The sequence below is a fragment of the Somniosus microcephalus genome, chromosome 25 (genome assembly GCF_052327205.1).
Source record: "Somniosus microcephalus isolate GS21.2 chromosome 25, FLI_Smic_1.0, whole genome shotgun sequence".
Classification (NCBI taxonomy): Eukaryota; Metazoa; Chordata; class Chondrichthyes; order Squaliformes; family Somniosidae; genus Somniosus; species Somniosus microcephalus.
Window position 1 is genome coordinate 48,552,556 of NC_141011.1, and position 15,165 is coordinate 48,567,720.

The 15,165-nt window shown below is 43.9% G+C and overlaps 1 protein-coding gene across 2 annotated transcripts in view; it reads right to left on the reverse strand.

Moving 5' to 3' along the window:
- Positions 1-11,200: 11,200 nt before the first annotated feature.
- The window catches only part of eno1a (enolase 1a, (alpha)), a 57,032-nt gene continuing 53,067 nt past the window's right edge, over positions 11,201-15,165 (reverse strand). For both annotated transcript variants that reach the window (XM_085967353.1, XM_085967352.1), the window contains exons 10-12: positions 12,568-12,676; positions 12,183-12,241; positions 11,201-11,476 (exon numbers count right to left, since the gene is read on the reverse strand). In XM_085967353.1, the coding sequence (XP_085823479.1) occupies positions 11,407-11,476; positions 12,183-12,241; positions 12,568-12,676 (238 nt within the window). In that variant the 3' untranslated portion in view covers positions 11,201-11,406. The remainder of the gene's footprint in view (positions 11,477-12,182; positions 12,242-12,567; positions 12,677-15,165) is intronic.

The following is a 15,165-nucleotide window of genomic DNA, read 5'->3' on the forward strand; positions in this document are numbered from 1 at the left end:
GCAGTGGCGAGGTCGATGCCGGGTGATCCGTCTTGTTTCATTCTTTGTATTGTGTTTCGTAGTGTTTTGTTACAACTGAGTGGCTTGCTAGGCCATTTCAGAGGGCAGTTAAGAGTCACATATAGGCCAGACCAGGTAAGGATTGTAGATTTCCTTCCCTAAAGGACAATCCGATAGTTTCATGGTTGCTAATACTAGTAATTATTCCAGATTTATTTAATTAACTGAATTTAAACTGCTGTGGTGGGATTTGAACTCAAATCTCTTGGAATCATTGGCCCAGGCCTCTGGATTACAGGCCCAGGCCTCTGGATTACTAGCCCAGGCCTCTGGATTACTAGCCCAATGACTACGCTACCGTTCCCATAAAGCAACAGCATCGGGTAAGAAGGGAATCCCTGGCTGACAGAGAGAGGAGCAGCATGGAGGGAGACTCCCTCTCTGTGGACCGGGGTAAGGGGTGCGGTTTGGGGGTAAAGAGCAGCTTTGTGAACTAATGGGGGGGGGGGGGGGAGGGGCGGAAAAGGTTTCATCCGGGGAGACCTACACAGAGGTTGGGAGTACCTGCAAAAGAAACAAAAGCTTGGATTTATATCGCGCCTTTCACAACCTCAGAATGTCCGAGAGTGCTTTACAGCCAATGAAGTATTTTTCCCCGGTTCGACCACACCTGGAGCACTGTGAGCAGTTCTGGGCGCCACACCTCAGGAAGAATATATTGGCCTTGGAGGGAGTGCAGCGCAGATTCACCAGAATGATACCCAGCCTCCAGGGGTTAAATTATGAGGTGAAGTTACCCAAATTAGGGTTGTATTCCCTAGAATTTAGACGGTTAAGGGGTGATCTGATCAACGTTTTCAAGCTATTAAGGAAAACAGATAGGGTAGATATAGAGAGAAACCATTTCCGCTGGTTGGGGATTCTAGGACTAAGGGGCAGTCTAAAACTTAGAGCCAGACCTTGCAGGAGTGAAATTAGGAAACACTTCTACACACAAAGGGTGATAGAAGTTTGGAACTCTCTTCCACCAATGGCAATTGATGCTAGGTCAATTGTAAATCGGGGATTGATAGATTTTTGTTAACCAAAGGTATTAAGGGCTATGGGCCAAAGGCAGGTATATGGAGTTAGGTTACAGATCAGCCATAATCGCATTGAATGGGGGAACAGGCTCGAGGGGCTAAATGGCCTCCTCCTGTCCCTATGTTCCTTGTTCCTCTGTTGTAATGTAGGAAGCAAGGCAGCCAATTTTCATAGTAGGGGAAGAGTGACTGTTTAAGCAGCTTTTGGGGAAGTGATTGTCCAGCTTGTCTGCTAAATATGGATAAACTCAACAGGTTGCTGACTTTTTTTGGTTAAAAATCTAGCAGGGTTGAAGTAAAAAAGTGTTGTAAAATTAACCAGAATACAAAATTGTCAATGTGTAAATTAAAAATTTACTACTGGGAGTAGAAACGCACATTATCGCCTGCACACAGGAGGGATGGGGATAGTCTATGGAAGGAGTGTGTGCAATTCTAGGTTTGCTGCCTACAGCCTTGCTGGGTACTATCCTACATGCAATAAGACCTACCTATAATTTATATCTGCCAGACAAATATCAAAATTACTATGCTTTTGCAAATTGTTTTATATTTAGTCAACAGTTTTAACATTACTAAAGTGTACTCGTGAACATAATCAGCTAACAGGTTGACGAAGAAGCAGCATTTGTTCCTTATGTAAACAGTTGAGGGGGTGGGCAGGAAAATCCTTTGTACCTTTTGCCAATGAACGATCTCGGGTACAGCACTTATGGTGTTTTTACATTACACTCCAACAAGAATCATAACTTTCTTACGCTGCTCTCTCCAGTTAACTTTCCCATTCCAACATCAAAGCCAAAGACCTGTGATCGTCAGTGTCAAAGGGAAGGGGGATGGTGGGTGGGATGGTGCAGGGATAGAAAACAATCTGCCCCGAGCTTTTTATTTTAACTGGAGACGAGACAGCAGCTCACGAGATGCAGGTAAATGTGGGCCTCAAATGCCATTGGGTCTGGAGATCTTCTAAGTTACAAGTTGCTTTTATACTGGCCTTAAAGGGGAGTTAGTGCCACCAGTTTGTGATAAGGCATCTTTGCAGCTAACAATCACCACAGTGTAAACTTGCCAAATTGGCTAAATCCGACAATCAGGAAGGCCACCTAAAAAAAACCAGGCCACAGCAGTCCCCGCATGGCAGCATCAAGGCCTGGATATAATGAATGCATTTTCTCAAACATTGCCTCTAAGTAGCTGTTGGCCCAAGTCTTGGTGCGACAGCTACAGATGCAGTGCTGTGGGATCTTTAACAGGATCCTGAGCAGGCAGGCAGGACTTCGGTTCATCTAAAGGGTGGCAGCTTCAACGGATAAAAGACTTGCATTTATATAGTGCCTTTCACGACCATCAGACATCTCAAAGCGCTTTACAGCCAATGAAGTACTTTTGAAGTTGTAGTCACTGTTGTAATGTGGGAAATGCGGCAGCCAATTTGCACACAGCAAGCTCCCACAAACAGCAATGTGATAATGACCAGATAATCTGCTTTTGTTATGCTGGTTGAGGGAGAAATATTGGCGACCAGATAATCTGCTTTTGTTATGCTGGTTGAGGGAGAAATATTGGCCCCAGGACACCGGGGATAACTCTCCTGCTCTTCTTCGAAATAGTGCCATGGGATCTTTTACATCCACCTGAGAGAGTAGACAGGACCTCGGTTTAATGTCTCATCTGAAAGATGGCACCTCCGACAGTGCAGCACTCCCTCTACTGCACTGGAGTGTCAGCCTAGATTTATGTGATCAAGTCCCATGGAGTAGGACTTGAACCCACAACCTTCTGACTCAGAGGCGAGTGTGCTACCAACTGAATCACAGCTGACACAGAGCTGCCTCAATACTGCACCTTATTGTCCTGCTGTGCGGGTCAAACCAACAACCGCCTGGACACGATGCACTAGTGCTGCCAACTGAGCCCAAACTGAAACTCAAAACCATGGAGTGAAGATAAATGTAGGGTCAATCCATTTGGTTACTTGATCTGAGCCAGATAAGGGGGATTGGTGGGGATGGGGGGGGACGGGGGGAGATGGGGGCAGGAAGCAGTACTGACAAAGTTGCACTCTCTCTCTCTCTCCAGTGGAGAGAGAAAGCGAGAAGAACAAGTCACACTTTGGTGCTCCCTGGATGTAGGGTTCACTGGTGGTAATTGAGAGGTTGTCCACTCACCCACTTAACATCAGGGAGCAAAGGCCAGTCGCACCAAGACAGAGAATAACAAAAAAAAGACATTTTCTATTATGTCCATGTGTAATTGAGACACGGACTGCAGGAGTTGGTTATAACAGGTCTTTACTGAGTGGAGACAAACTGGAACTAACTATGCAAAGTTACTACACAGGCCTATATACAGGGGTGGTCACTACTGGTACTGCAGTATACAGGGGCTGCAGAATATAGTTCCTTATGCAAAGTACACACACTACATTTTCAAGAGGTACTGCATGAAGAAGTTTGCAAACTGTTCAGAAAATGTAATTAATGGGTGGTTAAAAGTTACAATATAGAGCCATAATTAGTCAGGAAGGTTCAGATAGCTGACTGGGCTACGGGGAAAATGGCTTAAGGTTTCCATTGCTGAACACAATCTGCTGGCTGGCTACCCCATGTGTATACGTTGGATGAGAGGAGGCTGTGGCTTGGTTGCGATGTCCTGCATGAATGGGAAGGCCTTGGGCAAGGGAGCGGAGGCTGTTGATTTGCATAACACTATATCCCAGCAAGAGCCAGCACTTGAAGAGGAGGAATCAAGGGAAAAAGGTGGGGGGGGGGGGGCGGTGAGAGAAAGGAATGCATTTCTCGAAACCTTTCAAAGCAGTCTGGTGTCTCATGCTGATATTCAAGAATATTCCCCCCCCACCCCCACCCCCACCCGATACTGTAGAAACATCTCAGAAGTTGTTTTTATTTGAACATTACTTATCCTTAAATCATTCTCTTTTGTGCTCTTGCTTTGATTTATAAATTATGTTATTCATCTCACTATAAAATGTCAACTATTTTATTTGGGGCTTGGCGATACGGAAATACTCAACGGCGGTAAATGCAAACATCACATGATCAAAGGTCATGTGGTTAAGCAACACGAGCAGTGCCATATGATCGAGTGCCATGTGATCAAATGTCACGATCAAATCTCCAGGAATGACAAACTAGAGTTGGCAACCGTGATGGATTGAAGCTTTTACCCAGAGCCACCATCATACGCACCTATGTGGCGCACAAAGGCAAATGCTTGGCCAGGCTGTGTAATGTGCTGTGCTACTGAAAGGCGTGACCGCCACCTCCCCACATGCCAAGTGCCCAATCTCAAGCCTGGCCGTTCACACGAACCACTCTTTCGCACCTTCTAGCGGCAGCTGGGAAAGCAGAGTGTGTTCGGCTGCTGTCTTGCCAGTGCAGGGAGAGCGGAGGAGGAAAAGTAGCAAGTTAAAAATATTTTTAAAAGATTGCACAGCAGACCCTGATCACAATGATTGTTATTGTAAAATCTCAGCAGACTAAGTCAGTCAGTCAGCAGGATTAGTATTACAGTACCAATTAGGTTGTGCTGGAATGGGCGGAATCCAACATTTCAGTATCTACAAACAGAAACTTCTTGTTTAAAAGTATTTTCTCGAGATGCTGGAGATTTAAACATGACCTTCATTTTAGTAAACACAGGAAATATTGGTGAAGGATTTATTATTACACTTCGAGAAGTTAACAAAACAAGCCACTTGGAGCCCTGTACAGGGTCAGCACGTTATTCTGCACTTTGACTTGTTTTGAGGCACACACATTATAGGTCATTCAGTTAAAGCTATTACATAGAAGAGAGTCAAACACCAGAACTCTGGATCATTTCCTTTTGCCAAACTGCTGTTTGGCTCAGAGATCAGAATGTCAAATTAGCTCCGGCCTGCTGGATGAAGGAGCTAAATATAACCACACACACACACACAACTTGCATTTATAGAACATCTTTAAAACAGGAAAACCTCCCAAGGTATGTCTGGGGTGTGAGGAAAATGAACACTGAGCCAAATGGGGAAGTATTAGGAGGGGTCCCCAAAAACATGATCAGAGAGGTGGGTTTTAAAGAAGGATCGTGAAAGGAGGAGCAGCAACAGCAGAAGGGCTTAGGGAGGGAATTCCACAGAATAGGACCCAGGCAGCTGAAAATGGTGGAGTAGAGGGAGTGGAGGATGGATAAAAGGTGGAACCGATGTGGAGCTGAGCAACGTGGCCCAGGAAGAACTTGGTCTTTGGACCGTGGCAAGTTAGCTGAAATCAGCCAGGGATCTGGTAGGGGCATTAAAATGGGGCTCAGCAGCCCTGGATGAGAGCGGAAGAAATTAGGCTGACCATTACCCAGTGATGCCCAGCAGAAAGTGCCTGCGGTATATGACTATGTTAGGGAAGCACAGGATTGTAGTGTGGCTGTGATGCTTCTCGTGGTAGAATATCCACCTTGCATGCATGCTGTATGGCCTTTTGGGCAAGGTATTGAAGAGCACAGAATGGTATCAAGATCCACAGCCTTCAGGGGAGGAGAATCAGTGGTGCAAACTTACCAAAAACAGTTATTCAGTAACATGCTTTGCAAAGGTGGTGGAAGCAGATTCAATAGTAACTTTCGAAAAGGAAATTGGATCACTGCTTAAAAAAGGGAATGGCGAAAGAGCAGGGGAGTGGGACTAACATGGTAGCTCTTTCAGAGAGCCGGTACAGGCACAGGCACGATAGGCCAAATGGCCACCTCCTGATTGTGATCCTTATAAATGCCCTTCAAATCTCATCTAATTCAGGAGTGAGATTTATCCACTCCATCACAAAAAATGTGAACTGAATTCATTTTTGCTTTCCTTTTTTGCAGATTACAACTTTCGGCGTATATTAATGCATGGTTGAAATGGATGACGATATCCTTCCGCCAAGCTAAAAATTAAAACAAGAGCTTCCACAAACAACCATCCAGGTACCTGAACAACCGATTTACTTTGAAAGAATAATTGAAGTTTTATTTAACTGCAATTTATACATTCCCAGACAGTGTGAACATCATTGTTCAAAGAAAGCAGTTGCATGATCTTGGTCTGCGCTAATGAAAGACTGAAAGGATTTCCTAACGCTATTTAGTGGTGTAATATTTCTTGCACTACCTTTGGTACTCTTCCAGTTTTATGCCATTTGTTTCACCTGGGTTGTTAAATGTAATCAGATAATATGTAATTTGTCTTTTTCCAACACTGTTCATTGTAGTTTTGGATTAAAATTAACCATTGAACCCAATAATTATGAATCATCATTAGTCATCTTGTTTTGCCATTTTCAAATATTGCAGTATTGCTTGCAGCCACTGGAGGGAACTCATCACCCAGTGCCTTTATACTCGGAATGAATGAACAGTAACGTGCATCTTTGAACGTCTGTGTGCGACATTGAGATGGTTTGTTTAGTTTCCAACTATCCTGAAGTGCATTTGCTGCCATTACATGAACTTCGGTCACTGTGGAAAGGGAACAATTAGCGTTCACTCTTAGAAGTGCACTGTATCACAGAAACCCCACAGTGCAGATAGAGGCCATTTCGGCCCATCGAGCCTGCACCGACACATATCCCACCCGATCCCCGTAACCCCTACACCAACACATATCCCACCCTATCCCCACGTATTTAATCCCCCTAACACTAAGGGTCAATTTATCATAGCCAATCAACCTAACTCGCACATCTTTGGACTGTGGGAGGAAACCGGAGCACCTGGAGGAAACCCACGCAAACACGGGGAGAATGTGCAAACTCCACACACAGTCGCCCGAGGCCGGATTCGAACCCAGGTCCCTGGCGCTGTGAGGCAACAGTGCTAACCACTATGCCACCGTGCTGCCCTTTATGCCTAGATTTTGGGTCAGTGTTACACTGACAGGACAGGGGGGAAAAAAAGGCACTACATTTTCCTTAGGTCACTACTCAGTGCAAACAGTTTGATACCCTTGATTCACAGTAACACCTGGGAGGAAAATATACCCCGCCAATCCCCTCGAGAGACTGGTGGGATATGCAAAATACAACTGACAATCGTATAGCTTAGTTTATTTGATTTGTTTTGCTCATTTCATTTCAGTAAAGATGAAAACCTAAAAAAATTGAAAATTTAGACAGATTGGGCCCTCACCCTTGCACAAGATCTTCACTCTCCCTCCACTTCTTTTTTTGACATCTCTTTCTCTTCCAATTTCCAATGCTTTGTATTTGCTCAAGTTTATAGATGTCTCATCTTGTTTTGCCATTTTCAAATATTGCAGTATTGCTCGCAGCCACTGGAGCAAACTAAATAACCCAGCCTTTCCACTTGGCATAAATGAACAGTAAAGTGCATCCCCCAACACCGGTGTGTGACACTTCACTCTTAGAACTGTCCGTGTACTGTACTGCACTACATTTTGTGTCAGTATCACACAAACAAGTGACACGAGCAGGCTGGATTATCAGAAGCAACATGACACCAACAACCATGGTGTGGAGATGCCGGAGTTGGACTGGGGTGGACAAATGTAAGAAGTCACACAACACCAGGTTATAGTCCAACAGCAGCGCTCCAAAAGTTTGTGATTTCAAATAAAGCTGTTGGACTATAACCTGGTGTTGTGTGACTTCTTACATTTGACCAACAACCAAGGCAGAGCAGGAAATGATGAAAAACCAGCAGCCCGACTCATTAAAGGACAAGCGAATTGTTATAGAACAACATCCTGTAAACTCGCACCGACTGCGTGCAGCAGCATCTAGTCGAGTACCAGAGTTTTGGATAAATAGTTCTGGAGGAAGTGAAAATGGCAGATTGAGCAGACCAGGGCAATGATTTGATTTGTTTTTGTCGCAACAAATCACTTGCACGCCTCAAGAGTGGATTATACACAGAAAAGAATGACGTTATTTTCATGGTCAATATTTTAGTGGTTGATCCATCATAGTTTTCAATTCTTTAGAATTCAACCTTCACTCCCATGAAGGCAGCAGAGTCAAAAAGATAAAAGGTTAAAGATTTCAATATTACGATGAAGCCGAATACATTCGGACCAAAAAAGACATTTTAAAAACTTCACACAATAGAACAATTAAATCAGTAACATTCGGACTCACGGGAGAGCCAAGCAAAATATATGTTCTATAAATAGTTATCAATTTAAAATTTTAACACACACTAGAGGATCCATTGGCCTACCATCTCCTGGACTGGCACGCAGGCACCAACCCTGAAGGCATCTCATCAACACACTTCCTATGCTCTGACTTAGTGCAAGAAAATAAAACGGTGTCATTAGTGCAAGAAAGCCACAAACACATGAATGTGCATTGCGCTGTGGACTCCTTTGATATCCTCACTGCTGCCAAGAGAGTGTTGAAATGATTTCGTACTCATGTGCACACATTGCATGCGCGGTCCCGTGTTCACGTCTACAAAAGTCAAAAGGAGATCTCAGAGCCGTCGTAAGGTTTCCCTACAAAACCATCGCAGTCTCAACTCTTGAAGAAAATAATATCTGCCGGGGAATGGCGTTTATAGAATTGCATATGGAGTTCATAAAATTGCATACAGAGAGATAATCAATTATTTCATGGAACATTATGTGGGATGGGAAGAAATGGCTAGAGAGCTGCAGACCAGAGGTGAATAGTGCAGATTTGAGGATGGATAAATATTTTGCTTAACTTTGGGAAATCAGAGGGGTTCAATTGGAAGATTAAATTGTGACAACAGTCCAGCGGTACAGTGTACCGCATCTCCAGCAGGATTAGATTAGATGGGCCTAAATGGTTTTTCCTTATTCAATAGTTTTTTTGTTCTTAGCTTCCCTTCGGGAAGTCCATTCATGAATCTTCTTCACAACTGTAGCTCAGTGGGCAGCACCCTCGCCTCAGATTCAGAAGGTTGTGGGTTCAAGTCCCACTCCAGACACTCGAGCACATAGTCTAGGCTGACACTCTAATGCAGTACCGAGGGAGGGCTGTACTGTCGGAGGTGCCGTCTTTCGGATAAGACGTTAAATCGAGGTCCCGTCTGCCCTCAGGTAGACTTAAAAGATCCCACGGCACTAGTTTGAAGAGGAGCAGGGGAGTTCTCCTGAGGTTTTGAAAGGAGTTATATAAATGCAAGTCTCTTTCTTTTTAAAGTTAATATTGTTTTTCAGTAGAGAACAGCCCCTTTTATTGGTGCAATCAAGACCAAGTGCTTTGAACACCTCAAATTAGACAAATGAGTTTCGCTCCCCTCTCCTGAACGAGCTGACTTGTTGGGATACAGCTTTCACATCTGGTGTCTTTCCCAAGTGGTCATTCTTTACACAAGTTTAGACAGGCCATGCTGGCAGGATATTCAAATAATGCGGGGGAGGGAAAATCAAAGCCAAGCCCAACCCCTACATTAATGGACTTTCCAGCACAAGTCACTGTAGAGGAATCAGGGACAAGAACCCATTGTAGCATCCAGACTGCTGTCCCAATTGAGATCAGGTAACAACGCAGCTCATGGACCAAACCGGAGACATTCTTTGTGCTACGCCAGACAATGCTTCCCCACCTGGGCTATCTACAACTGAGATTATGGGCTGGATTTTGATCAATGGGGAGCTTTTGCAGGCGGGACTCCCACTTGTCGGGTTTTAGTCCAGCCTCCATCGACTTGTGGCCAACCCACGCTATTTTCCCTCAATTGACCTCGTTAAGCCCGCCCAGTGGGTCTAGCAGGTCAATTAAGGGAAAGCCAGTTACCTGTGACATCAGCGAGTGACCTTTCGTCTGTCAACAGCTTTTGACAGATGAAATGTCATCGTTTGACGGCTCTGTGAAGCTGTCAAACACTGAATCCGTCTTCCAAGTTGTGTCTTTACTCAAGACTCAATTAGAAAGCCTTCCCGAGCAGAAAGCAGAAGGCTGCAGGAAGAAAAAGGTAAGTAAAACGTAGAAACATAAAAGATAGGAGCAGGAGTAGGCCATTCGGCCCCTCGAGCCTGCTCCGCCATTCAATGAGATCATGGCTGATCATCCAAATTCAGTACCCTGTCCCCACCTTCTCCCCATATCCCTTGATCCCTTTAGCTTTAAGAAATATACCCAACTCCTTCTTGAATATATTTAATGAATTGGCCTCCACTGCCCTCTGTGGTAGAGAATTCCACAGGTTCACCACTCTCTGGGTGAAGAAATTCCTTCTCATCTCTGTCCTAAATGGCTTACCCCTTATCCTTAGACTGTGACCCCTGGTTCTGGACTCCCCGGCCATCGGGAACATCCTTCCTGCATCTAGTCTGTCTAGTCCTGTTAGAATTTTATAAGTTTCAATGAGATCCCCTCTCATTCTTCTAAACTCCAGCGAGTATAAGTCCAATCGACCCAATCTCTCCTCATACGTCATTCCTGCCATCCCAGGTATCAGTCTGGTGAATCTTCGCTGCACTCCCTCCATGGCAAGAACATCGTTCCTCAGATAAGGCAACCAAAACTTGAGATAGATACATTTCTAGACACAAAAGGCATCAAGGGGTATGGGGAAGAGAGCGGGAATATGGTATTGAGATAGAGGATCAGCCATGATCATACTGAAACTTATTAAAACACTTTATACACACACTTACCTCTGCACACCTGTACCCATCACTCACTTGCACACTGGACATCTCGGCCCCTCCGACCCCCGCAGACCCACAGCCCGCCTCACTGACCCTGGCGAAGTTCGGAGCCGTCGGGAAGCCCACACATCAGGGCTGAAAATAGGGATTAACCAAAAAAAACTGCCTGTTAACTGGCAGTTAATTGGCACTAATCCCCTTCCCGCCTCGAGGAGACGGGACCTGGCACAGAGGCGGGATGGGGGCAGGATAGGTACCCGGCCCTAGATTCTGCCATTTTCCCGGCAGTCCTACCTCCAAACCCACCTCCCTAGGGCTGGCAAAATCGTGCCCTATGATTTCAAGTTTAATTAGTAAAGCATTTTGATGGTTCACAAATAGAAATTCACAACCTAACGTTTCAAGCATCACAAGAACAGGAATACTTAATTCATTAATACCTTGGAGACATTCTTAGATCTGAACATCTGTATAATCTTTCGGGTAAACACAGCAAATACACGTGATGGTTTAAGCCTTGCATTTATTTTTTTTTCAGGGAAAGGAACACACACACATCACAACTTGACATATTTCCCTTTCCTCTAGTAGAACAGTCATTCTGCAACAATGACAGTACAAAAACAAATGTCAATTTTGCTGGTACAGGAGGAACACAAAGTGAAAGCTGCTCTAAACCCTGGATTGTCAACAGAAAACAGATTGCCCGGTTTATTTGCCAAGAGGGTTCTGGAAACTTCTGCCAGCGAAACAAGCCTTCGGCCCAAGCTCCTCTTCAATTCTGTTGAAAGAAGTTTTAAAGCAAAACGTGAACATTCTACTTGAGGCAGGGTCATCTACCATTGTTCATGATGCCGTGACACAGTTGGAAGGTCCTCAGACTTAAAAGGCAAAGGACTATTTAAAAAGATCCTGATTAAAATCTGTTCCCTGGTGTTTGATCAAGTGGCAGCTGTTTAACTATCCAGCAAGGAGTCACAAGTAACAGCTTGAGGATAACTTAATTTTTATTATACATTTGCCAATGGCAGGCCACAGGATCATTTTGTACCATATCCAGGTTAAAGGTTACCTCAAGAATGCACAATTAGCAATACAGATTAGTAGGTCAATTAAGAAATTTAATCCCCAGAATTATAGAATAGTACAGTACAGAAGGCGGCCATTCGGCCCATCGAGTCTGTGCCGGCTCTGTTGAAGAGCAATCCAGTTAGTCCCACTCCCCCTGCTCTTATCCCATATCCCTGCAATTTTTTCCTTCAAGTATTTATCCAATTCCCTTTTGAAGGCTACTATTGAATCTCTATCCACCGCCCTATCAGGCAGCGCATTCCAAATCCCAACCACTCGTTGCATAAAAAAGTTTTTCCTCCTGTCGCCTCTGGTTCTTTTGCCAATCACCTTAAATCTGTGTCCTCTGGTTATCAACCCTTCAGTCAGTGGAAACTTACTGATAAACCACACATTTAAATTTAAAAACGGTTTACCTCATTAGCTGGTTGTACTTGGCCAGGCGCTCGGATCTGCAGGGAGCTCCAGTCTTAATCTGAGAACACATTAAAAATGCACTATATTTTTAGTCCCGTTTCTGTGAATTCTATTACACTTACAGTTCTACAAAAGATTTTTAAAAAACAATGTAATCTTTAACCATAAAAAGTTGGACATGCCGGTTAATATCTACAAACTTAATTGTTAACTGCATCAAATGGTGGTCAGAGAGTCAAATCCCTGTCAGCTTATCCACCACATCCAGGATTTGCCCCAAGGCAGCACTGCTTTTAGACTCTGCCGTTACTTGCTTCAAGTCTCGATTTTGTACAGCACAATCCGTTAGTGACTTCAAAGATTAGCTGGTTCCCTCATGCTTACCTGACCAGTGCAAAGCCCAACAACCAGGTCAGCAATGAAAGTGTCTTCGGTCTCCCCAGAACGATGGCTCACCATTACACCCCATCCGTTCGACTGGGCCAGCTTACATCTGATGAAAATTTAAATAAAAATTAGTACAACCAATAAAAAAGATTGATGTGCAAGGATTCCACTTCCATTATTTACTCTAGAGTTTACTGTTCAGAAATGTAGGGAGGTGGGGGGGGGGTAAAAAGGGATATAGTTGCCTACTGGTTATAGTATTTGAATAACAACTCAGAGGTCACAAGTTCCAATCTCATCTTGGCAAGTTGTAATTTGGTAGGCTGGTACCAGGATCAAAATATATATGAAAGCCATCAGATTGTTAGAAAGTTCCAAATGATTCACTGATGTCATTCAGGGAAGGGAACACACCTCTCCTACGCTCGACTCCCCTCAACCACACACACTGTGGTTTACTCAATGCCCAGTGGGGAACCAACATGGTCTTGCCATTACAATAAGCTGGAAATCTGAAATAAAACCAGAAAATGCTGGAAATACTCAGCGGGTCAGGCAGCGTCTGTGGAGAGAGAAACAGAGTTAAAGTTTTGGGTCGTTCTGACGAAGGGTCATCGACCCGAAACGTTAACTCTGTTTCTCTCTCCACAGATGCTGCCTGATCTGCTGAGTGTTGCCAGCATTTTCTGTATTTATTTATGGACTTGCCATTGTTGCCCACATCTAAAGAACATTTTTTTCTTTTTAATATCAGCAGCGTGACAGCATCTGTAGTTCTTCGCTTTGTCCAGAAGAATGGAAACTTTTTTTGATTTTATTCTATACTAGCACTCATTTTTACAGCTTGTGTTTAAACCTTTGCTTCCCAGACTCTCGTGTGGCTACAGGTGCAACCTTAGAATCACGTATCTTGGCTCAGCCCAGATACCCCAAGCTAGTAAAATCCTTTCCCTACTAAATGCGTGGGAGTGTAAAAAAAATATCCCTGCCTATTTTCTTGCCTCCTCTCCCAAGGCATTGACTTGTGTTCGTGAGATTCCACAGGTGCCAGCAGAACTCAAATGGACCGTGTCTAAGTTGTCATCCTTTGAGAGCGCCTAGACCAGGAGTGTTTTATTCAACTGTGGAGGGCATCACAGCTGAGCCTGTTCCTCTACCGGCCCAACATTCAATATCCAGCCAGGGTTACCAAATGGTAACTAGCAGTTGTGTTTTTTTCCCCCCCTTTCCTAACCTTAAAGGCACAGAGGCTACAGGTTAGTGCTACCACCAGGTGGTGCCTTCACCCACTAGGCCATCAGTAAATGCTTGTACAGTACTTCAGTCACAAGAACGGGCTAGAAAACTGATCCTAATATGACCAATATATCCCAACCGCATCTACCACTGCTCCAGCGCTGTCTGAGCTCATTTAAATAGCATTGCAATTTATGGAGCAGACAGAGTTCCGACAGTCTATTTAATACTCCTAACATCTGATATGGCTGGCTCCTGCCTGGAGTTTATTTCTAGCCTTGGGCTGCAATAGATACGAGGAGAACCAGACTGTGCATAACTTAAATTGCAACTTATCCTGAGATGCTGTACATGGGAAGCAACTGAAGTGGGACGAAGTGAGTTAGCTCTTGTTCAAATATTTAGATTGCTTTGAGCTAACTATAGAAGATGCTCAAATACTAGAATTGAATGTTCCAGTACAGTAAAATATCGACACTAGAAAACTCATACTGGTCAATAGAATCCTCTTAACAGGATTACCAATTGTCTTTTCAAACCACTCTGGATCGAGGCAAGTAGGACAGTTTGCCAATATACAGTCAATTCTTGTTGATGGAACTATGTGCCTTGAAAGTATCACAATTAGAGTTAATTAATAAAGCCATTCCTTATAGGATTTCACAATCACACAGCTCTCAAAATAAATTAGTCAGATTTTTGACAGACTCCGTGACCTGAATTATGTACAGTTTACAAAAAAAGGTCAAGTTGTCCTGTGAACTGAAGCCACATTGCAAATCTCATGCAAGTTTAAACTAGGAAGAAAAATACTAGAAAATCGGATTTAAAAGAGAGAAAATTATAGAAGGTCACAGCAGGGCCCATCAGTATCTGGCAAGAAAAACCAGACACGTTAAGATTTCAAATATAAAACACAAAATGCTGGAAATACGCAGCAGGTCAGGCAGCATCTGTGGAGAGAGAATCAGTTAACATTTCAGGTCGATGGCCCTTCGTCAGATTAAGATTTCAGGTGGATACCTGTTACGAGGGCTCCGACCCAAGACCTTAACTTAGCGATCCCTTTTTTTGTTCCCAGATGCTGACAAACTTGGTATGTCCTTCCAGTACTTTCTATTCAAGATTAGACACTTTCCAGAAGGACTCTTGGGTACAATTATATATATATCCTGGGAAATGATTAATTGATGCCATGCGTCAGCGGTGTGATTTCCATCGGGTGACGTTGAGACACAAGTGGCAGGAAAAGTTTCCAAAAAGGCTACTTAGAGTTTAATGGAAATGTTCTGGATCCATCACAAAGTAGCTCATTTCAAGGTGTACCTTACATGACCAAATTGGTCAGCATCAACATCT